Genomic DNA, 25,202 nt, shown 5'->3' with positions numbered 1-25,202 from the left:
AAATTAGGCACAAATCAGATACCGGGCTGGGTTAATTTACAGCCTGCATGTTAATCTCAGAGCAATCTCACTGAAGTTCAGAGTATAATCTATGTTACATCGATATGAAATGAGTGTAGGGTCCACCTCCTTCTTTTGAACTTGATGGAATTCAGCAGCGCTGATAAAGGGCCTTTTTCTTCTGAAATCAGTCATTCCAGTTGGCTGAATAAAAACCATTATGGGGTGTGGACTTGTCTTTTTTTTTTCCTTTCCCTTAATGAAAGGAGCATTTCATGAGCTTTGAAATAATTTTGCTGTTTCTCCCTTCCGCTGTGCCCTCTCATTGCCAGTCAGGGAAATGGAAAATGAAGGGAAAGCCAGGGAAGAGAGGAAGGAAAACTACCAAAGTTGCTTGATACGACACTTGAATATGTTTCTCTTGGATAAAAAAGCCGATCATTCCAGGAATATGGCTAATGGAGAGAGAAATACGTATTTTTAAAACCCTTCTGCAGTTCTTTCTTCTTGCAAGAAGCATTTTGGCCATCTATCTGCAAAATGCTTAATCTTTCAGATCTGTCTCTCAGTTCAGTGCACGGTTTATGGGAGGAACTGCAGAAGGAACAGTTGAACCTGTGTTTCACTGAGAACGTGCAATGAAATGGGTGGTGGGAGCTCTTCCATTAGTCATGTAAGTAGGGTTCGCACGGCCTGCAGGAAAACACAGCTCTTGCTGATTTTTATTTTGGGTCAGCTGTGTTCTTCTAATGTGTGCATTGCTTATTTCCAGTTGTAGATAGATGGATCTCGCACAAACCCAACATCAGCATCAAAATAAAGATAATAGGGGTCTTTTAAACCCGGTATTATCCCCATGTTTCCCCTCCCTGTTCTACTGAATACAGCAAGCCCTCGGGGGAACCCAGTTTAAGAATGCTTTATTCTAGGCGTTCATTTTAATGACGACCATAATTATTTCTGTGCATGTGTATGACCCAGTTAACAAACCCATCCTCAGCATCCCATGGTCTCTCTGACCCTGCCCGTCTCAGCAAGGAGGTAACCTCAGCTCCTGGCAACAACGAGCAAAATTATTTTTGAAACAAGCGGTCGAACTGGTTACTGCATCTTAATGAAAATGATTTTTTTTTTTTTTTCCTGAGCATTTCTATGTATATAAACAGCCCTTCCTCCCAAACCTGGTTAGACAAGAATGTTCCTGGGTGTGGACCGCCTTGTATAATTAACTGCACAGCTGTGGCTTCTGATCCCTGGTAACGTCTGTTCCTTTCTTTCCTGCTTTCCCCCTGCCTCTACCTAGCATTATCCAGAGCTCATCTCCTCCTCCTTGCAAGAGCTCCAGGTGCGTCACTTAGGCAGCAGCTGCCCCACATTCCCCCGTCATTCCTCACTGGGACGGCCAGCAGGCAGGCACACGGCCACAGCTGCTTCCAGGGGTCGGGGGACAGCACGGGGGGACAGGACAGAGCAGAGGAGCCAAGAAACCAACCCGCCCCGGTTAGAGAATGGAAACAGGGAGCGCAGCAAGGACAAATGGCACTGCTGGGAAGCCAGAGGATGTGAAGAGTCCATCCGCCCCCAAAAAGGATGAAGAAGTGAAGAAGACGACGAATCCTGGCGGAGGCGAGAAAGAGCCAATAAAGGGCACTGGCGGTACCTCCCTGGAGACCGGACAAATCAAGAGCTCCCTCTTCTCTGGGAGTGACTGGAAGAGGCCCATCATTCAGTTTGTGGAGTCGTCCGATGAGAAGAGATCGACCTACTTCAGCATGGACTCAGCAGACTCCAAGAAGATGCCATTTGCCAGCGGACAGATAGGAGACATGAGGAGAACTCCGCTCTCCTTTGCAGACAAGGGCGACCTCAGGAAGTCCCTCTTCTCCTTGGATTCCAAAAAGAGCTTCTTGCCTAATGAAGGGGAAGGGAGGAAGCCCTTGTTCTCCAGCGGGCAGATAGGGGACATGAAGAAACCATCCCTGCCGCTGGTAGAGACGGGAGACCTGAGAAGACCCACCTTCAACAAAGTGCCTGACAGAGCAGCTGGCTCCCGGCCCAGGGTGAAGCTGGAGGATGTGCTGTGCGATTCCTGCATTGATAACAAGCAAAAGGCCGTCAAGTCGTGTTTGGTGTGCCAGGCTTCCTTCTGCGAGCTGCACCTCAAACCCCACCTGGAGGGAGCAGCTTTCCGGGACCATCAGCTCCTCGACCCCATCAGGGACTTCGAAGCAAGAAAATGCCCTGTGCATGGGAAGACCATGGAGCTGTTCTGTCAGACAGACCAGATGTGCATCTGCTACCTCTGCATGTTCCAGGAGCACAAGAACCACAGCACGGTGACGGTGGAGATCGAGAAAGCAGGAAAAGAGGTAATATAACGCTTCTCTAATTGCTTTTTTTCCTCAATCGTGGAACTCAGTGTCACTCCAGGGCCTTTTTCCCCTCTATCCTATGGTCTCTCCTAAAATCATGGCTGCAATATAATCCTGCGATGCAAGGGAGGTGGTTGGGAAGGGTTTAGTGGAGGACTGATGTTGCCAAGGCTCTGCTTGTGTTGAGACTGTCTACAGACAGCTTCTTATAGAAGCACATCCGTGGTGTGGTGCAGCAGACTGTGTTTGGTTGGGCACAGAACCCAACCTGATCACAGCACCGGCTTTCAGCAGGAGCTGAACTAAAGCCCCATATCCTCAGTTTTGAAGTTGCGCCTGTCTTTGTACAATGCTGCAAAGTTCAGGACCTCCTGAACATGGGCACACAGATGAGTGCTGCTCAAGGCTGTGGTTACAACAGAAAACTGTGATCTCAGCTCCCTGGTGTGAGCTTCTGCCTTCTTGTTTGTCTTTTCTGTTATGGAGATAATGATGTTGAGCCCCACCTGTGGGAAAAAGTCTTTTGAAGCTTAGATGAAGAAAAAAAAACTTAGTGCAAACACAGAACGCTTAATTTTTCCCTGAAGTGTTACTGCAGTAGTCTCAGAAGATGGACATCTAAAGAGATGGGACTGGCATGTGAACCAGTGTTCTCTCTAATGAAAGTCTTCTGCCTTTGTTTGCCTGAATTCTCATTCTGTTTGCTTTCTGGGTGGATACGCAATTATCCCACTTGCTCCAGTGAATGTCAGGGTCCCATCACATTCAGCCCTGTAAAAACATACCTCAGGCTGGAGGCCAGCCTCCAGACAAGGCAGGAGAGAGATGACAGAAAGGAGACCCATAAAGCGGTCACATAAAACCATTTGCTTAGAATTACAGCCAGCCCATGGCAGGAGCTGGAAGGGCACCCAGACCTGCTGGATCCCAGCCTTAATCACAGCCCAAGAGCTCTGATGTGGTGAACAGGCACGTACAAGTACCCGCTGTTGGAAATTCTTGAGTTACACGTAATCCAGAAGAACAATTTGCAGTGCTAAGAAGGTTTCACTCATAATGCTGGAGGAACATCTTCTTTAGAGCTTCTCTGTCGTTCCTTGCACAGTTTTTGGTATTCTCTTGCAATGCCATCTTCACCTTGCAGCCTGACTGGAACCAGACAAAGCTTCTCTCACGTCTCAGACGGTCTCTCAAAGAAATTCCTGCAGGGATTGCTATCTGCTGTTTGTTTCATGATTGCTTGGTCTTGTGTTTTGATGTTGGCTCTGAAAGATTACACAGTGTATGCCTAACCTTCATAAACCCGCGTCAGGTTGTCCAATTCCTCTCAGCCATTTCCATTGAGAAAGCTCCCTTGAAGAACCAAAGCCGGCCAAAGCTTCTCCCTATATTTGGATGAATCTACAACACCTTGCTTGTACATAAACAAGCAGATTTGGGTGGAGGAATCTTCACCTAGGATTTAAATGGTGTTTGATTTCTCTCCCAGAGTGTTCGTGCTGTTCTGGTAAGGTCTGTGCTTGCCCTATGCTGATTCTGCTGCTGCTAAGCCTGGAGGATTTAGGGCTTTATCAGTGAATCACACACATGTGCAAGTTTCTCCTGACAAGGAGTCTTGATCGTGTTGTAACTTGAGGGAGTATTCACTCAGACAAAAACAATTAACAGGATAGCTGTTGCTTATAAATGTTTATTCCTAGCCCTGATCCATTCTCCATTGGTGGAGCCTTAGCAGGAACCACAGGGAGGTATGAGCACTGCCAGGTCCCTTGTGTGCACCACCTCTTCTTTTCAAGTCTTGCAAATCAACTGAGCTGGAACACGACCACAAACTGGTGGAGTGGCAAAGTGTGCCTGGTGCTGCTGGCCTCTGTAGAAAGAGTGAGCAAAAACCCCACACTGGGGCAACCCCATCCACACCAGGTCAACCCCAACCCCATCCCTGCTGCCATGGCATCACCTGGCGCTCAACAGCCGCAGGGTAGCTGTTATGCAGTAAGGTGTGTTATGCTCCTGTTCCTTCCATACTGTAGAATGAATGCAGTTTACAGCCCCTTCCATGAGTTTCTCCCCTCTGTAGGCCTGGAGGTGGGAAAGCTGATGCATTGTGCTGGTGGGAAATGGAGGGCCAGTTGAAGAGCCTTCCATGGAATGAGGTAACTGCTGCACCTTGCAGACAGAGAGTGAGCTTAAGAGAAGAGGAGTGCAAGCAAGGCAGTATGCAGACGCCTATTGGTTAGGGCATTTAGGGAAGCAGTGGGAAGCTTGGGATTTCTGCGAGGCAAAGGGAGAGCACAGCAGCATCTGCCGTGTCACAGAGCCAGGCTGGGAGCCCCTCATCCCCTTCGTGCTGTGTTGCACAGGAGGTCAGACAGAGACAACTTGCAGGAGGAGATGGAGGTATTTTTTCTAAGTTTCCACCCATTGGTATTTGCCTGTTGTACCCCAGCTCCACTTTGCATGAATTTCCTGCTACAGATTTAAAGCAAAACTCACACCTCCACCAGAACCAGCACAAGAAACAGCCAATAAAAAAGTGTGTAATAACCACACCACTGAAAAGAGAGAGCTGTCAATTGCAGTCTGGACGCTCACATAAACCCCTCTGGTCAGCTTGATTCATCAGCAGCACCAGAACCCCCCCCCCCCTTTCAGACAGTCCTTCATTTTGAAAGGGGATCCTTCATCCCAAACCTGTTTTACAGGCCCATTCTCAGAATGAGACGACTTCACAGATGCCTGCCAGCCACCGAGCTGCAAATAACTCAGCATTAAGATCCATCACAGCCTCAGTGCTCGGCACGTCGGGTCAGATCTAGCAAAAAAAAAATGCTTTGGGTTTTTTTTTTTTTTCTTCTTTTTTTCCCTTTCATTCTTTAGCTTTAGAGAAAAGTTCCCACCTCACGGCAGGTTTAAAGGTTCTGCAGAGAAAAGCTGTGCAGGAACGGGAGCTGGGCGTTCTGCTTGCTTCTAAAAGCAGAGATTTCACAGAGGATGGAGAGCCTTTGAAGTCAGCCATCCTCAGAGAGGATCCAGAGGGGCTTCCATCTGGGCCCCTCTGTATTGTTCTGGTTGAATACACAGCAAAAAAAAAAAAAAAAGAGCGTATTGATATGCCAGAGGAGAGTTTTTGGCTTTTCCCACTGATGCGAGGGCATGGTGGAGCCTGGGGCCTTACCTGCACTCCTTGTGGCCACTGTGCAGGCACATGGATGCTCCTTCCATAGGAACAGCTCGGCTACCCATACACCGTTCCTTCTGGCTGGAAGGCAGACAAGCAAACCTGCTGAAAGCTGTGATTTAGAGCAGCTTTGCTCATTTGTCTGCATTTTGCAATGCTGCCTCTACAGTGAGGAAGTACGCACCAGCTCATGGGTGAGGAACCCTCCATCTCTTTCAAACACAGCCTTTAATGGCCTCAGCTATGGCACTGACCAGTGACATTAGTTGCAGGATGTTGGCAGTCTGCAGAAACTGCAGCCCACTGCCACCTGCTGCTGCTTACCAAAAGCTTAGACTGAAAAGCCTAATGGCAAAAGCAGTAGAAATCATCTCCAGCAATGCGCTGATATCTCAGCTGTGCCACCTCCTGTATAAGCCCTATGCTGGGACAGCTCGTTTCAACTCTTCTTCTCCCACTTCATTATTGCATTTGGTTGTTGCTGACGGATAATTACCATAGCTCTCCCAGGCTGGTGACACAGGGGTGTTTCCTGATTCAGGGACTGGGTTCCCAGAGCATTAAGACATGACGATGCTTGTATTGCTGCCTTGCAAAAACGAGTTGCGTCATGATGCAAGAGTCATAATCTCACATCTCCAGGTCCTTCAGCACAAGGGCTGGGTTCACTTGTGGATGTTTAGATGTACACTCTGAACTTTCACTTAGGCCTCCTAATTAATTTAGGTGGTAACAGGCGATCTGCTGTCCGCTCAGACTCTCGCTGCCAGCATTTCTCATAGTCAAACCTAACGCTCTAAACAAGTGTGTCCCACATTTTTCACCACTGTCATCATTTCTGCAGAGTAGGGACCCCTCCAACAATGGGTACAGCCCCTATGCAATCTCCCTTTAATGTCTTCTTTTTCGGTACAAACAGTTCTAGTGGTTGTGCTGCCATGCAACGAAGACACTCTCTTTGCTGCTCTCCATACCAGTGTTTCCTTTGCCCTCATTAGGGGAGTTTTAACCCAAGCTGAACCTGGATGACTGTGATATTTGCATTCCAGCTATTGGAATGACCTCTGTAATTTCCATTTGCAAATCGTAATTCTTACTCTAAATTGTAGTGTGGAGTTGCTCTTAAGCAGTTGTTAGTTCCATCCCAGCGGCACCCAAAGTACCTTTCTGCATGAAGGGATCTTTCAGCTCCAACAAGCTGCAAAGAGCTAGCTACCACTTTTGAGCCAGTAATAGTTTTCTAAGTTCCTTTGAGACCCATCTTAATTAAAAAGCACCATATAAGTATCATGTTGTTATCGCCACCTTCCAGCCAGCATCTGGAAAATTCTCCTGTAACCTTTCCTTTCAAATTTGTTGTGATTACAAAGCCTCTGTGGCTGTGAAACATCAGCCCTTCTGAAAAGAAAGCTCCACGTTCTTGTCATGAAAATGTCCTGATACTTAGGGATGAAGAGGGGCATGTTACTTCCCACTGCTCAGGAGGTCCTCTTTTGCAAAAAGTCAATGTCATTTGGATGTAGCTTATGGCTCAAGGAAAGATCTGGCATTAGATTGCAAATTTTTTTTCAGATTGATTGCTGGAGTGTGCATAGAAATGGGCAAAAACATGCATTCCTTCAAGTTACTGTCTCAAAAATGTGAAAAGCATAGGACCAAGATCACACCTTTACTTTCTTGATCAGCAGAAGAGCAAATTGTCCTGATATCCTGATATACACATCTCCCTTAGGAACCTGTACTGCAAAACCCTTCTATGTCTGCTCTCAGCCCTTGTAGAACATGAGCTTCAGCTGATGGCTGCTCTCAGTTGGGGCTGCCAGGGTGCGTAGATGCTCTTTAGAGGGGCAATCGTCTCCTAACTCAAGAAGGACAATTACACTGATGGCAAAGGATAAAGGATGCTGCTCTTCTGGCCCAGAGATGTCTTTGAGTACATTTGCCTTTTTTGTTTGCCCTTTCTTCTTCTTTTTTTTTTTAATAGGGCAATAAAACAACAATCAAATTGTTTTCCTTCTATTAAATAGAGGTTTTCTAAATTGGAACAGCAAGAGTCAATGGCTCTCAGATGCTGCTGTGCTTGATTCAGGCTCAAGAGGATGTTCAGACACGGCAGCAACTGGCACCAAGACAAGAGCCTCCACGGGCAGATTTCCCTGCTCTGAACTGGCTGACAGTTTGTTGCCTTCTTGCTCTTCATGCTGTGATGAACTTTTGCTGCTCTTTTCAACTCCCACCCCCAAAGCCAACAATGATCAGGGGAGAAGAGCTGGGTTTGCACGCTAAGTTATGATCCTGGCTTGGTGGCAGTGCAACCTTACTGTGTTAGCTGCTGAGTTCCCCCAGTCCTTACTTCCCTTACAACACTGTTGGCTTAAATATGAGTCCTTTGGGGTGATGCACACTCGCTGAAGGATTCCACACCTACAATGGGTTTTCAAAGGCAGCGTTGTGCCATAGCACAGCTGAGCAGCACAGATCATTGCTGCTGACTGTGCCATTCCTCAAGAGCTCTGGGAACGTGTGTGCCACCACCAGATTGCCTGCAGTTATAGCTGTGCTGTGACCAACCTGCGCACACATGAAACGCAGAAAGATCCTGAGACACGTAAACAAAGGCTTTGTCATGATCTGTGGGGCAGGGAGGTGGTGAGCAGCGGGTGAGCTAACGGGGCAGTGCTCAGCAGCCGGGTCCAGCATGGCCCAGGGATGTCCCAGCAGTGCCCAGCCCTCTATGGTCTCCAGCTCTCCACCTTGTGTGCATCTATCTGCTCTGCACTTTGCTAGGAAGCCAGTGCAAAACAAAATGCAAATGGCTCCCAGGGAAGGTGCTGATCTAAGCCAAGCATGGTTGGCTACGCCTCCTCCCCTCTTCCTTTTGTTATTTTATTTTTTTTTTTTGTACTTTTTTTTTTTTTTTCCAAGCATTCCCCAGCTTCATCATAACATGAAAGCTCTCAATTCAGAGCAAATTAATCCACAATCCTGTCTAAACAGAATTCCTGCCGGAGGCACCGTCCTCTTTGTTGCAACACTCGTCAAACGTCATTCCGTAATTACATGAAAACTGTTATTGCTGCAGAGGCACACCCTGGGATGGGCCCCGTGCTGCATACACAGCTGAATTTTGAAACAGGACTCGTCCCCCCCTCCAGCTAATGACTCTAATGTGATTAAAAGCAGCACCATGACGGTAGCCTGGTAGGTGGGTGCTTCTGCTGCTGTCTTTGCTGAGGAAGCTGAATCTCTTGCCCCAGCCAGCAGCTCTGGCACCTTGTCCCCTGTCAGCACATGGTCTCCATCTCAAGCAGCGCCAGCAGCCCGTGCTGCCTGGCTGCTGCTGCTCGGGGCCAAATGCAGCAGAGGAAGCATAGTGCTCCTCCAGGGACACCATGCAGCCCTTGCTTATGGGTCTCCCCTCTTCCTGCAGGCTGAACTCTCGCTGCAGAAGGAGCAACTGCAGCTGAAGATCATCGAGGTGGAAGATGAAGTGGATAAGTGGCAGAAGGAGAGGGACCGTATCAAGGTGCGTGGGGGATATTCACTGTTCCATCTCCCCTATGCTTGTCTCTTTCTGTTCCAGTCTCTCACATCACTCTTTCTTCCCTCGATTTTCCTGGCATATCCAGCTCTTACTCACTCCGTTCCTTACCTAGCCTCTACCTCATCACTCTCCAACACGCGTTCACACCACATCTTGGCAACAACAACTCCTACTGAAGTCATTTTGCAACACATCCTGCAGGAGACAAGAGGAGCCTGCACAGCCCTGTTATGAAATGGCTCGGGACACCTACCTGCTTTTGGTTCCTATCATCTGTGATGGTTCTGCCATCACTAACAGCCAGGCCCATTTGGAAACAAAAGCATTCTGCCCTTCTCCTGCTGGTCCACTTAGAAAATCAACTCCAGAAGCCCTCTGGATTGCCCATCTCCATCCCTGGAGGTGCTTCAGGCCACACTGGATGGGATCCTGGGCAACCTGCTGGTCGGCAGCCTTGTCCATAGCAGGGGATTGGAACTAGATGATCTTTGAGGTCCCCCCAGACCAACTATTCCATGATTCTAAGGCAACCAGGTGCAGCTACACAAACGTGTGTCTTGTTTATAATGGAACAGCTCATTTCCACACTGATAGAAGTCTCCTTTATAGTCCTTTCACCACACAAGGGTTAGAACATAGTAAAGGTGCTTTTCTTTTTTTTTTTTTTTAATTTACACCCTAACTGAACAGAGCAGTGAAAACACTATTTGAAAACACCCCAGAGAATTTGCATAATATTAATAAGCAAAGCCATTCTTCTCCCTTTTATGTGGTGCACGCACACTGACTTGCCAGTTCTGCTTTTTGTCTCCTCTATTATTATTATTATTACCACTACTATTACTATTATTGGAAATGTGACCTAGAAATTTTAACTCTGAATATAGTTCTATCCATAGTCATTCTGAGGGATATTTCAGAGGGATGTAGAGAGGCTGATGGAAAGTGTTTCAGCAGCTTTCATCTGCTGAAACGGAGTGAATTTGGTCCTTAAATTCTGGAGGAGCCAGAGTTATGATTTAGAAAGTTAGACTGTGTTTTTAAATATCACTTAGGAGTGCAGCTCACGAATTGAAGAGATACTATTGTAATGAGGAAGACAGCGTGCACCATATGTTATCTATATACACACTTACTGCAAGAATTAATATTACTTATCTTAGCATAGCTTTCTGGTGCTAGAGAATTGCATACCTAAAGTCTCCATGGTCGTGGTCCCAGTGCTGAGAATCATAGAATCATGAAGGCTGGAAAAAATCTTTAAGATCATCTGTTCAACCATCCACCTACCACTAATATTGCCCACTCAACCGTGTCCTTCATTACTACATCTACCCCTTCCTTGAACACCTCCAGGGCAGTGAACCCACCACCTCCCTGGGCATCCTGTGCCAGTGCCAGACAACTCTTTCTGACAACAAATTCTTCCTAATATCCAATCTGAACCTTCCCAAGTGCAACTTGAGGCCGTTCCCTCCTGTCCCATCGAGTGCTTGGACACATCCCCACCTACACCCCTTGTTAGCAAGTGACTCCATACAAGAGTTCATCTTTTGTTTCTCACCCTCTCTTGTGTCTTTTCTGCTGCCTTCCTTCTCCTCCCCTTTGCCCCCACAGAACTACACCACCAATGAGAAAGCAACAGTAGACCAGCATTTCAAGGAGCTGATCCGGGACCTGGAGAGGCAGAGGGATGAAGTGAAGGCTGCCCTGGATCAGAGGGAAAAGATTGCCTCGGAGAACGTGAAAGAGATTGTGGATGAGCTGGAAGAGAGGGCAAAGCTGCTGCGGGAGGACAAGGAGAACAGGGAGCAGATCCATCAGATCAGTGACTCCGTGCTCTTCCTCCAGGTCAGAAAGACCTCATTTGCTTTTCCTTTTCTCAGACAGCGTAGGAAGCACCAGTCTTTTCCAGTTCAATGCACATGTACGTGAGGAACTGGCCCTGGCATTTCAAGCTGTGTCTGCTCCCGTGAAGCATGAACTTCAGCATGCCAACGCCTCGTATTTCTTTCCTTTTCCTCCTTTTTTGGTGGCTACAGCTCTCAGCCAAAGCATTTGACTGCCTCCCATCCATCTCCACTACTCTCCCTCCCTCTCTGTGTTATTTGGAGCCTAACGTAGACAGTTTCTCGGGATCTCTCCTTGTATTCCTCAATAACCTCTCTCCTCCTCAATTTGGCAGGAGTTTGGGGCTTTGATGCGGAATTATGTCCCCCCTCCCTCCCTCCCGACGTACAGCGTGCTGCTCGAAGGGGAGAGCATGAGCCCCTCCATGGGGCTGCTCCGTGATGACCTCCTCAACGTCTGCATGAGGCACGTGGAGAAAATCTGCAAGGCAGACCTTGGCCGCAACTTCATTGAGAGGAACCACATTGAGAATGGTAAAGTAACCCAGAGCTGCCCCATCCTTGGGCAGAGCCCGGCTCGGGAGCTCACTGGGTGACAGAGAGGAGGCAGGATTATAAGAAAAATACTGGCAGAAGTAGGAACGTGGCCACCCCAGGATGGCAATTCAGATATCCTGCCATCAGCCTCATTTATCCAGCTCGGTTAGTGCGCTAGTGCTGCTGTGACATGCTATTTTACAGCAGCTGCTTTCAGCCTGGAACATGAAATATCCCGAAATCACCTGTCACTGAAAATCTAATAACAGGTTTTCTGGGTAAAAAAAGGTCTTTGTTTTGGTGTTCGGGTCAAACTAATCCTGGAAGAGGCATCGCTCCCTGACCCTGCCTCTGCCGGTCCCACCAAGCAGAGCTGTGCTTCCTCAGCTCCCGGCTCAGGGAATGCAGAGCACACGGGTTCCTGCAGTGATTAAGGATGAGCAATCTTTCTTATGTAAATAGCGAGGGCATGGCCAATACCACAGCAATGCAAGGAATCTTCTAAGGCTTTGAACCCACTTTCTTTCAGTCTCTTCCCATCAGTTCTGCAGAGGACTTGTGTTGCATAAAGCTCGTTTGTGAGACTGCACACCATAACCATGTTTCACTTCCAAGCTGTCCCACAAACAGCCTTTGTGACCTTGGGCACGGTACTTAATCCCATTACATGACCTCTTGCACTAAGAATTGTAGGGATGGGAGTAAATCCTTATCTTGCCAGGCTGCAAGGAAGGTCTAATTTATGACTGTGGGACCTCAGATAGCAGAGCAATAAAGGTCAAGAACTGGAAAGGTAATCTGAGGGTAAACTGATGTCCAGGAGAAGTGACTCAAAAAGCTGCAGGAATAGACTTCAAGCCCATTTCATACAACAGAAGATCACTGCAGCATGCATCTGCAAGAACACTGCTATTTCATTCAGATTCACAGTACTCATCAGGCATTCCTCTCATATTAACACAGCACCTTTTTCTGGACAGCACTCAGGTAAATCTCTCCAACTTCCAGAAAAGACAGATGCACGTTACGAGATGAGATGATAAAAGAAGAGGGGAGGAAACAAAACAAAAAGAAAAGGCAAATAGAAGCGCATAAGTCAGACCAACATGGGACATGTTACTGGAGAACAAACAGTGTCTCTCAGAGGCTGACGTTTGTGAATCAGCCTGACATTCACAATTGAGAGCAGTAAGAACAAAGGCGACATGGAACCAGAGTGAATTTGGATGTGTAATGAGCATCACTGTGATCATCAAGTGACAGCATGCTGCCTTCCTTCGTTAGGAAGAGAAAGAGCAAGTCTTGGCCCCAAGGAGCCTGCATGGCAAACAGTTAATTGATGTCCATCTAACACCACCATTCTCCATTGGACATGAATGAGATGCACGAAATGCTCTGGTTCAGAGCACCAACCTCTCAGAAAAGGCAGGAACCATGTTCAAAGTGCTGAGCATGGAGATAGATTTTATTTAAGCTCCCCCATACCTTCAAGCAGGACTAGAAACTGAATATTACTTGTCTTCTAATATTTACCACTGAATCATAGAATCACTAAGGTTGGAAAAGACCACTAAGATCATACAGTCCAACCATCAACCCATCACTGCAGCACCTCGTGTGCTAAGTTCTGCTGGGAAATCTGGCTGTAATGCAAGTCAGGTAGATGGAAGACAGCTCAGATTCCAAAATCATTTTTGTACACTTTTGGACTTCTGTCGAATCTCCAAACCATGGATGGCACAGAGCCATAGGGGTTCTGGCTGCCAGCTGCTCACAGCACTGTGAAGGTTAGATGAGTAGCACAACAGTAGGCTGCAATTAAGGAAGTAACCTCCAGAGTTAGGAGTCTCTTTTGCCAATTCTGAAGCCAGTGCATTTTCTTGTCCGTTTGCACAACCCAACCATACGCACATGTTCCCGATCAGCTGATCACTTTCAGTTAGGTTCCCCTCCATGCTACTGATGTCAGAACCCTCAAAGGTACTCGAAACCCATGGGATTCGAGTGCCAAAGCATTTCTGAGCAGGGCAACACTCCACCAGTGCCAGAAATCTGGGCACTTTTGGGAACTGTACAGGGATGTAATGGACACAGCTTGCAGCCTGCCTAATGAGGAGAGCTGTGGCATCCACTCAGCTGGGAAACGTTATTTAAGGTGAATCTCAGAAACTTCAGAGCTCTCCATTTCTCAAACTGCAGTTACACTTGAAAGAGGACAGCGCTCTGCATCGAGTGACTGCAAGGAAATAACTCCACAATTACTTAATGGATTTAATTAACTCACACTCCCCCTGAGTCACTGCAACAAATTCATTTGCAACCAGCTTGATCTTCCAGCGTAAGAAACTTCCCATGAAGAAATACTGTATTAATGGAATGAAGTCTGCTTAATAGCAGACTCCAAAGGGAATCCACTTTCTTTTAGTTGTCATAACAGGTACCTACTTAGCAGTGTGGCAAGGAGGAAAACAATCAGAGAGCGCCCAGGGATTTTGAATAACACAAAAGTAAATCAGAGAAATAGCACAAAAGTTTGTTCAGTAACTTAAGAATCAAACTGTGGAACTATCACAATATGGGAACCAAACCTTCATCCTTCCAGAGAACCACAGATTTAGAGCAGAATTAAGGCCTTTATGTATGTATATAATTTTCTGAGCGGATAGGACACCATTTCCCATGGATCATTCCCTGAGAACGGAATCAGGCTGTGCCAAAGGGAAGGGCTGTCCCACTTTGAATGAAGCTTGAACCAGAAGGCAGGGAAGCTAGAGCTCTTTGTAACTCGGTTTTAGCACCTCAAAAATGGCAGAAACCAACCCATGGAGCCTTCCCAACCCTCACATTTCTTTGGGCTTTGCAATAGCTGCAGGTCCAGACCCTCTGGTCGTGCTCCAGCTCTGTGTGCAGGTTAACCCAAACCATTGCTTTTGAAGTGGGATCCATTTTTAGCCACACAGCAGCAATTCAGCAAGAAAATTCCTCAACCCCAAAGTCTCCCCTTGGATGCTCAGGAGAAAGCCCAGCTCTGCTGGGCAGCTTTCCTCACCTATTTATGTTTCAGCTGTGCTAAACCTCTGCCATCTCAGGCTGAACCTCAGCACTGCTCGGACCCAAAAGTCCCATGGAAGAATTAGAAAAATAGAACAACTTGCTTTCAATGGGCACAAACACCTCCCTCCCCATGCTCAAGGCAGCAGTTCCAACCTGCTGCCCCTTCCCTTTGTCCTTGGCCAGGTTGGATGAGGCCCTGAGCAGCCTGATCTGGTGGGTGGCAACTTGCCCGTGGCAGGGAGGTTGGAGCTCGATGGTCTTCAAGGTCCCTTCCAACCCAACCATTCTATGATTATGTGACTCTGTTCCTTCTGTGGGACCCCACTGATGCCTGCTCTGCTCCTCCAGGTGACCACCGATACATGATGAACAACTATGAGTGGAACCAGCCCGACAACTTGAAGAGATTTTCCATGTTCCTGTCTCCCAAAGGTAAGGCAGCCCAGCACCCTTCTTCCAAACACAGCACAGGAAAGGAACTCCACTCATGATCTGTCTTCAGATTTGCTTTCCCACACGAACTTCAGTGTTATCCAAGGTCCTTCCCCCTGCATTTATGTTGGGTCTTCTCTCCATCCTACAAAGATTGGAGAAGTTTTTTCCTTTCCATCCCAAACAAGGCAACAAAAGCTCTTGGCTACATGGAGGAGAACTGGAGCAACTGAGCTCTTTCAAGAGGGGTGTTTGTGACACAAGGGGAGTTTTATCAGGTTGAAGTAAGCGTTATCCTCCACCAGAAGCTTACCCCTCTGTGCTATCAAATGTGAAAGCTACACCAAGGCTTCATTTGCATTAAGATTTTACTTTCACCAGAAAACATGTTTTTTCCCTGCAGGGAAAGGATGCAAGAAGTGAGGAATGTGTCCTAAAAAAGCAGATTGGGGTTCTTTTCTGAGCTCTTACTCTGTCAACAAGAGCCCTGCTGATCTGCCTATGTCCCCATTGCTACACGAACACTATGGGATGAGTGAATGACTGTTTTCAACGCATTCAGTTGTAAAATGGCAGCTGCCTATTTCTAAATCAGGACCAGAGAAGCGTAGAGCGACAGGGCCTTGGGCAGAGCAGCGCCTGTAGAGACAGCAACACAGAAAGGACAGGGCAGAATAACTAACCAAATTCCCTCTGTTCCTTAGGGAGCAGATCCCTGGCTGGCTTTGCCAGCTGTTTGCAGCTGCTGCTCTGCCAAGGCAGATGGTGGTGGGGCACAGGGCCATGCCTGCAATTAGCCACGGTGCTGCCCTGAAGGCACATGTGTGCCATATTGCTGCTCTGTCTGTAGGGCTGCGTGGGGACAGCCCAGCTCCCAACACTGAGCCCTTTGTCTCAATGTCCCCTTTGCCTTTTTCCTCTGTTACCAACCCACATGGGCAACGGGATGCTGCTGGGTGCAGATCCCACTCAGGCATCAGCCTTTAGCAGGACTGCACCCTGCTGGCCCTCTGAGTTTGGGGACAGCCAAGTTTGAGGGCATTTTGCAAGCAGAGAGTTCAATTCACAGGGAGGCTGTCTGCAAAAACTGCCCACAGGGCTGCAAAGCTGCTGTTCTGCACCAGTTCTGCCGGTGCTGGGGAGAGACCAGTCTGAGACCTGCATCCTGCACCACTTTCAACCTTAAGGGATGGCTGAAAATGAGTTCTCCATTATTCAGACTGAGTCCATCCAAAATGCAGGGCTTTGGGTTCAGGTGAAAATGGCCTAAAATGAATTTGAAGGGAGTGGAGGGTGAGGAGATGCTGTTCTGCATCCTGACCTCCTGAAGAACCCACCACGACAAAGGAGAAACCAGCTGCTGGATTTAGAGGTCACAATTTAGTACTGTTTACTGGAGCCAGAGAGGATGCTTGCTGGATGCAGTCAGCACACCGTGTCCCATTGCTTTCTGCAACGGGCTTTTGAATACACAAACACTGTGGAATCATTTGTTTCACCTGCACACTTCCACTGTCCTGAGAGCCCACACGTGTTGCTTCCCAAAGCTGCTCGTTCTGTGTTAGCTTCCAATCTGGTTCCTTCAACCAAAGAACTAAACACGTGGCAGCACAAAGTGCCTGCCGAAATGGGGACTGAGCAGCACTGCATTCTCCACCAGAGAGAGGCCACAAGATCCCTTATGGGAACAGTGATAGAAGGGAACCAGCTGCTGCAACCACACCAATGGGGACTTTGGGAACAGAATGAGTCAGTAGGCAAAACAGGAGACATGACCCACTTAAGCTTGCATGCTGGCTAGCAAAGGATTATCTGATGAATAATGCACCATAGCCGTAATCATTGAGCTCTCCAGAGCCTTCTGTGCTCTTGCAGTGTGTCATGTGGAAGTCCAGCACTGCTTCCGATTGCATCTTTTCTAAAGAATTCCATAAAATGGAAGAAAAATCAAATAAAAGACGTGCCCTCCACCCTTCGTGTTGCATAACATGCAGAGAACCCTTAAATTTCTCTTGACAGTTTTGCAACACACCCCATTTCTTGATAGGTTGGGACACTGCAAATTCTGCCTTAGGTCACAGCAGCAAGTCTGCTTGCTGCAATGAGGAATGTTACCCATGTGGTGCTCTGTGCTAGTGCTCAAAAACTGCTTGGACTTGAACTGACCCCTGTTTTTAAGCCCTGCTTGCACTCAAGGAGCCTTCCAGTGCTCTTTTCCCTTAAAGACAGTATCGCAGAGCATCCATCTGCAGGGGTGACATAATGAGGCAGAGGGGAGACATAAAAGGCTTCAAATGCTGCCTAAAAGATGGGGGAACAAAGCGTTCTGCTGCTCAGCGCTCCTTTCTGTCCTCTTCCACCGGGCATTTTTTTACTCCTGACATTGCAAAGAGTTTGGCCAAAGCCGGAAGAAAGTTGGAAAGATCACCTTGTGCCTTTGCTGGTCTTTGAATCAGAGGAAGGGAGAGGCAACTGCTGCAGTACAAGCAGTGCTGAAATAGAAAAGCAGACCACAGGATGGCAGCAAAACAGCTCAAAGCATTCATCGCTTTGTGTTCTTCCGGGAGAGCCATGGCTCACACAGGGGTACAACAGCACAAGGCTGCATCCCAGCGTGAAGTCCTAGCAAAACCCTGTCCAGGTGGCAGGGCAAGAGACGTTCCTCTGCTCGTGTCTCTCATGCCCTAAATGCAAGCCTCCGCCTGCAGGTCTCTTTGCAAAACAGCTACGTTGAGCAGGCAAACTGCAGCTGGCAACTGAATGCAGCTGAAGACAGCTGTGCAGCAATGAGAGAGTTTTGCTCGCTAAGTGATGTCCCACCAACCCCCCTGGGACACAGAGCAAAAAAGATCAGACTTCCCTCTCCGCACCACATTTCTGGTCTGGGGTTGCCTCCAGAATGGTGGGGACTGTTTCATAGAGCAGTGCCACGCACAGCCCTTAGAGCCAGCTCACCAGGAGCCGATTGCTGAACTGGATGCTCTTGTTTTACAGCCAGTTTCAACCCACGGTCATGGGAATTTTCCTCCTTCCAAGCGACTGAGGAAACACTTGGTATGGGTAAATCTGCCTTCAGTTTGAAAGGATCTAACACCCGTGCCACAGCTTTCCAGCTGTCTAACTGACCTGTCCTGCTTCCCCTCTCGGCTGTCCTGTCCCTGTCTCACAGAACCAGCTCTTATCTGGGTTATCAGCTGTGGCTGCATACACCCAAACGTGAGCTGGCGCTGCTCTAGGGCTGTGTGTATAGGAGGGAAGGGCCTCCCTGGTCCTCACTGCTCAGACAGTGAGAAGAAGATGGAAAACAGACAGGTGCCAGTTTGTAAAGACCCTGAGATACCCAACCAACTGCCAAAGACCCTGAGACATCCAACCAACTGCCAAAGACCCTGAAATACCCAACCAACTTCCAAAGACCCTGAGATAACAAACAAACTGCTTCCACCAACTTGTTGAAGGCGAGCTGCAGGGGCTGGGGCAGGGCCAGGATCTGGCTCAGTCCCCCCCAGTCCTGACACAGAAGCATGAAGCTGCTCTCCTCCCTCTCCTATACACCTCTTCCTTACCACTTCAGTTCTCAGCATCGTGGCCTGCCCAGCGTTCACTGCCTGTACAGCACCCAGCGTGATGGGGAGGGGACTTTGTGGTGGCATGGGGAGAATCAGCAGCAACAAAGCCTTCCTTTCTCCCACCTATCCCTGCTCCCTCTGCCTGTTCCTGCTCACAGGGCCTTCCATTTCCCCAAGCACTGCAGCCTCCTGCCCAGGGAGCCCTGGGCACCTGCACTCACTGCCTGTGCTGCAGACAAGGCTGGCTCTATCTTATCGCTCCTCTCTCACAATCGTTTTGGCAGCCAGGAGGGGAAGCCTTGCTTTAATTTCACTGGGCTTTGAGTAAGGCTTCAACAGCTCTGAGGCAAAGGAGCTTCAGTTGCCGTGTTGTTTTGCCATGTTATCCCAGTGTCTGGAGATACCATTTACCTGCAAGGATGCTGCTCTTCGGTCACGCCTGCATTCTGGGTCTCACCAGAAAGTTTCTTCCCTCACTGGCACCTCCACACTCACACACTGTGCACCGGGATCCCACCACTGGCTGCTCTCACTTAGGGAAAAGGGACGCAGCCACAGGTCCTCATTTTCCCTAAGCCATTTGGAGGCAGTTTTCACAGGGTGTGTGTTGAAATGCTTAGGTTCCCCCCTTGCCGCACGCAGCTCCCCGGAGTAACTCAACCTCTTCTATCTTCCAGTAGGCAATGGCACTAAGCTGCCTTTTCAGTTCTCCTCGGTGGGACAGAATCCGCCCGGTGACTTCAGCAAACAGTCTGATGGGAGCCTCTTCACTAAGACCGGTACTGGGCACTTAGGTGTTGCCCTCCTCCCTCCCTTCTGCCCCTTTTTTTAGGCAATAAGATATTTCATCCTGTTCTTGCTCCCGCCAGGAGGCCTGGAACAGCCCCACACCCGAAGATGAGAATTTGAGATGCTTTTAGGTGCTCGGAGACCGCAGGAGACGACATTCCCTTTACCCCTCTAGCTTTATCACTATTTCAAAACAGCTATTATCCTAAAAGAGTAATAGCCACCGAGCACAACCTTTAATAAAGCGATGCACTTAGCTGCCAGGTCTCTTTTATCTGAACCGGCATTCCCCACTCGCTGCCTCGTCATCCTCTTTTCACCACCAACCAGTTCAAGGGCACCCAAGGTTGAACCCAAGGGCACCAGCACCTGCCGAGCGCAGTCAGGTTGGATTAATTTGCAACTGGGAGATGGTGGGGAAAGCCCATTGCCTGGCAGCTCTGAAACTGGTGGTGATTCAGCAGGGCTGCTATTATTTCTGAATCAGAACTGAGCTGGTGCAGTAGAAGGAGGTTAGGGCTTATCGCATTGCCAGGGGTGCTGTCATTAATTTCTGACATGAAACCCAGGCCTCGGCTCTTTGTGCTAATTAAATAGCCTACAGTGTTCTTTGCAAGAGTCAGAATGCTTAGTTCAGGCCTTGGCCTAAATTTAATTGGACCGATCGCATTCTGCCTCCCTGCATTCCCCAGACATTTTAATTAGACAGACCTCCTGCACTCCCTTCTCCTAACCAACAGGGTGGTGGGATAGGTGTCTGTCCGATGGCTGCTGTGTCCCACCCCCAGAAGTGGCTGCATTTCAGTGTCAAGCAGTGCAATACTAATTACGTGGCACTTCCAGTCCTGCTGCTCATCCCGGTGCTTGCAAGGAGAGATGGGGATGGTGCCAGGGGCTGACCTGTAACAGGCTCTTTTATGTTGTCACAGCTTATCCCTCAATAGTGAGACATCAGTCTGCAAAAGTGACGCCACAGACATGGAAATCCTCCAAGCAATCTGTATTGGTAAGAAACAAACCCTGGGGGTGAAAGCTTCAGCAAAGGAAATATCTGTTCTTAGGGGACCTGGGACTCCAGAGAATAGGGCTTCGGTCCTTTGGAAACAGGCGAGTGAAAGGTTCAGGTCAGCAGCTTCTATTGTTTTTTTCTGTGGTAGTTGCATCCAGAGAGGGATGCAGATTGACCCCCCTGACACCACAGTGCTGGGATGTAGGAATAATCAATATTTCGAAGTGACATTTTGAAAGGATTTTGCCCTGGTCTAGAATTCAACCCAGGCTTCTAAAAGCTATACAAACATTGCAGAAGACACGCTGGAATCTGTAGAACATTTTCTTCCTGCATGGATATCATACACTCTTAATAGACTTTGACAACAAGAAAACACAGATTGTGTAAATAACTCCAACAGAGAACCATATAGAAGCATTACACTAATTACATCCTACAGTGAGCAGGCGCAATATCAAAGACAAGGGTCAGACAGCGATGATAAATCACTACAACAGCTGTCAATGGCTCAGTTAGCACTACTGCCACAACACAGGCAACAGCACACGACGAGGGCCAGAGGATGGTAGTGCTGCAGTTCTCACGTGCAAGGTTAACTAAGAGTTAACCACAGAAATGCTGTGTTTATCCACTTTGTCTTAGCATCTCTGCACCACGATGCATTAAGGTCTTGCACAAGTCGAGTTAAGAACGTCAGGTTTTTGCCCTCGTCTCTGCAGGCGAAACCCATTTTTGAATTCTCATTGTGCATTGGTGAGACATTATTTACCACTCCCTGGGAATAATACTTGCAAGGAGGAGGAGGCCAAGAGTCAAGAGCATTGCTAGACTGGAGGATGCAAATAGAAGGAATACACAGCAGTGAGAAAGGAGCTGCCCAAGGACTGCAGCTCTATGTCTGCTTCATTCTAAAGGCCCCTCCAGGAGATGAATAGCAGTGCAAAGGACATCTTGACATAGGCTGTAGCACCTTCAGAAAGTCCAGCCTTGAGTATTTGAACATGCTACAGCAAAAACGCATCTAGGGAGCAGCAGTGAGAGGCAGTATCTTCTCTGTCTTGTGTTTGGTCACAGCCTTTCTAAAAGATCCCCAACTTCATCATGCCTGTGTCCACATGGACACTCCAGCCAATGGTTTTTAATACTGATACCCAACACCCACTTCCCTTCATCCCTGCTGAGAAGGCCTGATAATTTCTCCCACCCAAAGCCACTGCTCTTTTTGTCTCCTTCATGCATATGCTGCTGCTGGCTATTCTGTTTTTATAGCCTATATTCACCAGATATCCCTGAACCTAACAATTGAGTTGATAAATACAAGCATTAAGAAGTCCCAATATAGATACACTCCAGGCTGCAGTAGCTCTGCGTGAGCTTTTACGGTCTATTGGCCCAATAATCCAGCTTTTAAAGTAGTCTTAAATATGCATTTAAGTAATACACACCCTAAAAGGTCTGTAAATACAAATGTTCACAAAGAACTCCACTGTTTAAGGAGGAACGTCTTTTCAACCCAGAGGGACTTCTTTAAGATGAAGGACCCCTCTTCCATCTCCTAATTATTTTGTAATTGGAAGCCATGGAGTGAGAAGAATCTCAACAACATTGAGCAGGAGGCTCTGGGAGCTGGCACTGAGCAGCAAGATGGCTTGACTTGCATGTTCCCAGCCACAACCAGTGCTCCTGGGAGGTCTCTCCTACCTTCTGCAAGCGAGATCTGGGCAGCAGATCAAACCTAAGACAGATCAGATGTTGCAAAACCAGGGCTGGCCCTGACTGCCTTGTCAACCACTTCCCTGGTGTAAGCATGTTCTCATGTCACCTTAGTGCTCCTCAGTGGCAGCATCCAAGCTGCCATGTGTAGGAGTTGCTTGCAAAAGGAGCAACAGGGGTTAACCCTCAAGTTTAAAGCACTGCAGTCAGGGGGCAACAAAGGTGAGGAAGAATTGATTGATTGCCTCAGTATTGCTGGATGCAGGCTAAGGATTTCACCTTTCAGTCACTAGATGGACTTGTGTTCTGCAATCGCCCCCAGCCAACATTAGGCTGCACAATGAGCCTTTGCCACGTGTTACTTGTTTGTAATGGTGTAGATAAGCATGAAATTGCTAGGGTGGGTCATGATGAGAAGAGGCGCAACTGGAGACTGTGGTAATAGGGCTGGAGACAGAGGAACGTGGCAGCTCCCCTAGGCTTTGCCCTTGCATCTCTTCCACTTATGCTCCTGCTTACCCAGACTTTTACATGGGGCCCTGCAACACGTGGAGGTGCAAATAAACAAGACTCCACTGTGGGAGAATTTCCATGCACACGAATTTTGGTTCTCCAACCAGAGAGCACAAATAAGCACTGTGCAGCAGAGCCCATCGCTCACATAACCGTGCGTGGCTTTAAGTGTGAAAGCTCCCATGAGTTCTCAGGTTAGCGAGCAATTAAAAGACACTGACAGAAATATAAAAATAGAGGTGACATTCCTCTTCTCCCAGAAACCTCTCATCAAGCCATGAGTCACAGTCTGAGAGTTTATATCATGCACAGACTCATTTGGCTTAGGCATGATGTCCATGCAAAGCATGAGCGCAAATCAAACGGCATCACCATTTGCATTTGATGACTCTGGCTGAGAAACGAGCTGGTGCTGCTCTGCGGGACTGAAGGTGTTAAGATAGGAGTGTGTTCAATTACAAATGGTTGGGCTGCCAAGGAGGGTGAAGTATAGGTGGCCAGAAAAAGACACAAGAAGGTCAAACTTAATGCCCCAAATTCTCCATTGCAGTCACATTACCGCCCCTTTTACGTCAACAAAGGCAATGGAGCCACTTCCAACGAGGCACCTTGATTCCTGAAGATGTAGGGAAGAGCTGGCAGCACTTGGAGTGAAGACTCAGCTGCGGATTTTCATGGATGTACCTGCTACTATATTAACCTTGCTGCTCTAATCTCTGCCAGGGAGAGGGAAGGTGCAGAAGGGAATCGCCTTTTCTAGAGGAAACACGGATTTTTTTCCAAGTCCACTTGCAAGCTCTGCAGGCCTTAACAACGTAACTCCACCCTCTGCTGTCACCTCCTTACTCCCCCTCTGCCATCACCCTTCCTTTTGCTCTGCAGAGCTGCTGCTCTGCTTCTCCAGGAAGCATGCATGCTTGGCTAGCACTCACCCTTCCCTTGCTCTGCTGCTCTGGTTGCCCTGCTCTCCAAGTGACCATAGCTAAATCCTGCTGGAAAATCCCAAGCAGGCGGGTTCTCCTCCTTGAGACCCTTCCTCAGCTCAGCTCTGCTCCCACTGGGCAGCGAAAACCAGCAATGGGACCTATGGAGCAGCCCTACTGCAGCCCGAGGCCACCGCTGGCAGAGGGCAGAGAGATTCCGTATGGCATTAAAGAACCCCTCCAGCCACCTTTTCAAATTAAAAAATAGATAGAAAATCTATCCTACTAACAGAAGATTGATGAGGTGCCGCAGGTATTGCATGTTTTGTGGGTTTTTTTCTTTCTATTGTAAATTCCCCTAAAACAAAATTGGTTGATATGTTGTGGTTCGAGCATTTTTCCAGCAATAATGCCATCGCTGTTTGCTCAGGGTAGTGCTTTTAATTTGTCCCTGGGATAGATGAATCGTATCAGCACCCAGCCAGCGCTTGCTAGCCTTGTTGTGATCTCCCTGAGATAATTTCCCTTCCCCTTGGATGAAGCAGAGGGGTCAGGTCCTCGCCAGCCCACCCATCGGTGGCCCATTGCAGGGCCAGAGCCCTCCAGCTGCAGAACAGAGAAACAAGAGCTGACAGCTGCTTTGCACGGTCTGCTCTGTCCAAATGTCTCTGGAACGGCTCCTCCCTGCCTTTCCTACCCCCGAAAGCTTGCAGCACCTGGCTGAGACAGCTCTCACCCACCTCTCCCTGAAAACTACTGATTTGCTAATCTCTGTGCAATGATGCTCGCTGCTTCCTAACCCCATCCCTCGGATGAAACTGAGGCTGAAAGCTGGTTGCTCCAGAATACTTGAATGGCACCTATGTTACACTTACATTGTTTCTTTCTGATTTTTTTTTTTTTTTTTACTTTATTATCACTTTTTTTTTTTTTAATGACCAGAGGGAAAGGAGGTAGCGTGGTGAGGAAGGACAGGAGGAAGGAGAAACTGGGATAGAAGGTAGAGTTGCTAGGAGATACACTGTGGGACTTGAGTACGTGCAAGAGAAAGGATAACAGAAGCCCCCAACCCTCCCTCCCCCCAAAAAAGAGAAACAACTCATTGACCTTTTTCTCCCTGAGCAGGCACCTGGTTATCACTTTGGTTATCGCCACCCCCATTCCAGTGGAAGCTTCCACCTCCTCCTTTCAGTTTCCAAAACATGGGCATGATTCCACTCCTTCCCCCAGCCCCCACTCCAAATCTTGGATATTAAAGCACCCTCCCTTCTTGCTTGCCCTAAAACAACTCTGCTGTGGCAACAGCTCAGATGCCAAGTGCCCATGGGTCCCTGTGGTCCTGAGACCATGGCAGGTTGGGGGGAGCTGAGCATCCCCTCCCTCCGCTGCCCCCGCTCCAATCCCAGCCCCAATCCTTTTCTCCCCTTTCCCTCCTCACTTCCAGGGCCTCATTCAGATCTCACACACACGATAAAATCCATCAACACCAACAAAGCTGCCCCTCACCCCCTCCAGCTGGGTCCCCCCCAATCCTTGCTTCTCCCCAGCCCTGCTTGCAGGGATGCAGGGGAGGGGGCACAGCTCCTGCCCCCTGCTGGACCTCCTGCTGAGGTGTGTTCTGCATGAACTGTTTTTATCGTGTTTGTCTTGATCAGCAAAGCAAGAGGAATTCCACCTCCTCAAACAGGACAAGACTACGCTGATGTAAACCGG

At 48.3% G+C, this 25,202-nt stretch overlaps 1 protein-coding gene across 1 annotated transcript; it reads left to right on the top strand.

The window, feature by feature from the left end:
- Positions 1–1,060: 1,060 nt before the first annotated feature.
- Positions 1,061–23,699, top strand: TRIM29 (tripartite motif containing 29). The gene is made up of 9 exons (XM_052697309.1): positions 1,061–2,369; positions 8,984–9,079; positions 10,715–10,948; positions 11,283–11,481; positions 14,887–14,970; positions 17,965–18,024; positions 19,220–19,318; positions 20,258–20,334; positions 23,117–23,699. Exons 1-9 carry the CDS (start codon positions 1,509–1,511, stop codon positions 23,177–23,179), a joined length of 1,773 nt encoding a protein of 590 aa, XP_052553269.1. The 5' UTR covers positions 1,061–1,508; the 3' UTR covers positions 23,180–23,699.
- Positions 23,700–25,202: the final 1,503 nt, after the last annotated feature.

The sequence above is a fragment of the Tympanuchus pallidicinctus genome, unplaced genomic scaffold (genome assembly GCF_026119805.1).
Source record: "Tympanuchus pallidicinctus isolate F22 unplaced genomic scaffold, pur_lepc_1.0 scaffold30, whole genome shotgun sequence".
Lineage (NCBI taxonomy): Eukaryota > Metazoa > Chordata > Aves > Galliformes > Phasianidae > Tympanuchus > Tympanuchus pallidicinctus.
Note: the sequence above shows the minus strand (reverse complement) of the source record. Positions and strands in the feature narration are given on the sequence as shown.

Bases quoted from the DNA above. Each gene is read 5' to 3' on its own strand.
- TRIM29 (XM_052697309.1), top strand. From the start codon at position 1,509: ATGGAAACAGGGAGCGCAGCAAGGACAAATGGCACTGCTGGGAAGCCA. The intron at 2,370-8,983 runs GTAATATAACGC...CTCTTCCTGCAG, and splicing joins TCGAGAAAGCAGGAAAAGAG to GCTGAACTCTCGCTGCAGAA. The intron at 19,319-20,257 runs GTACTGGGCACT...ATGTTGTCACAG, and splicing joins GAGCCTCTTCACTAAGACCG to CTTATCCCTCAATAGTGAGA.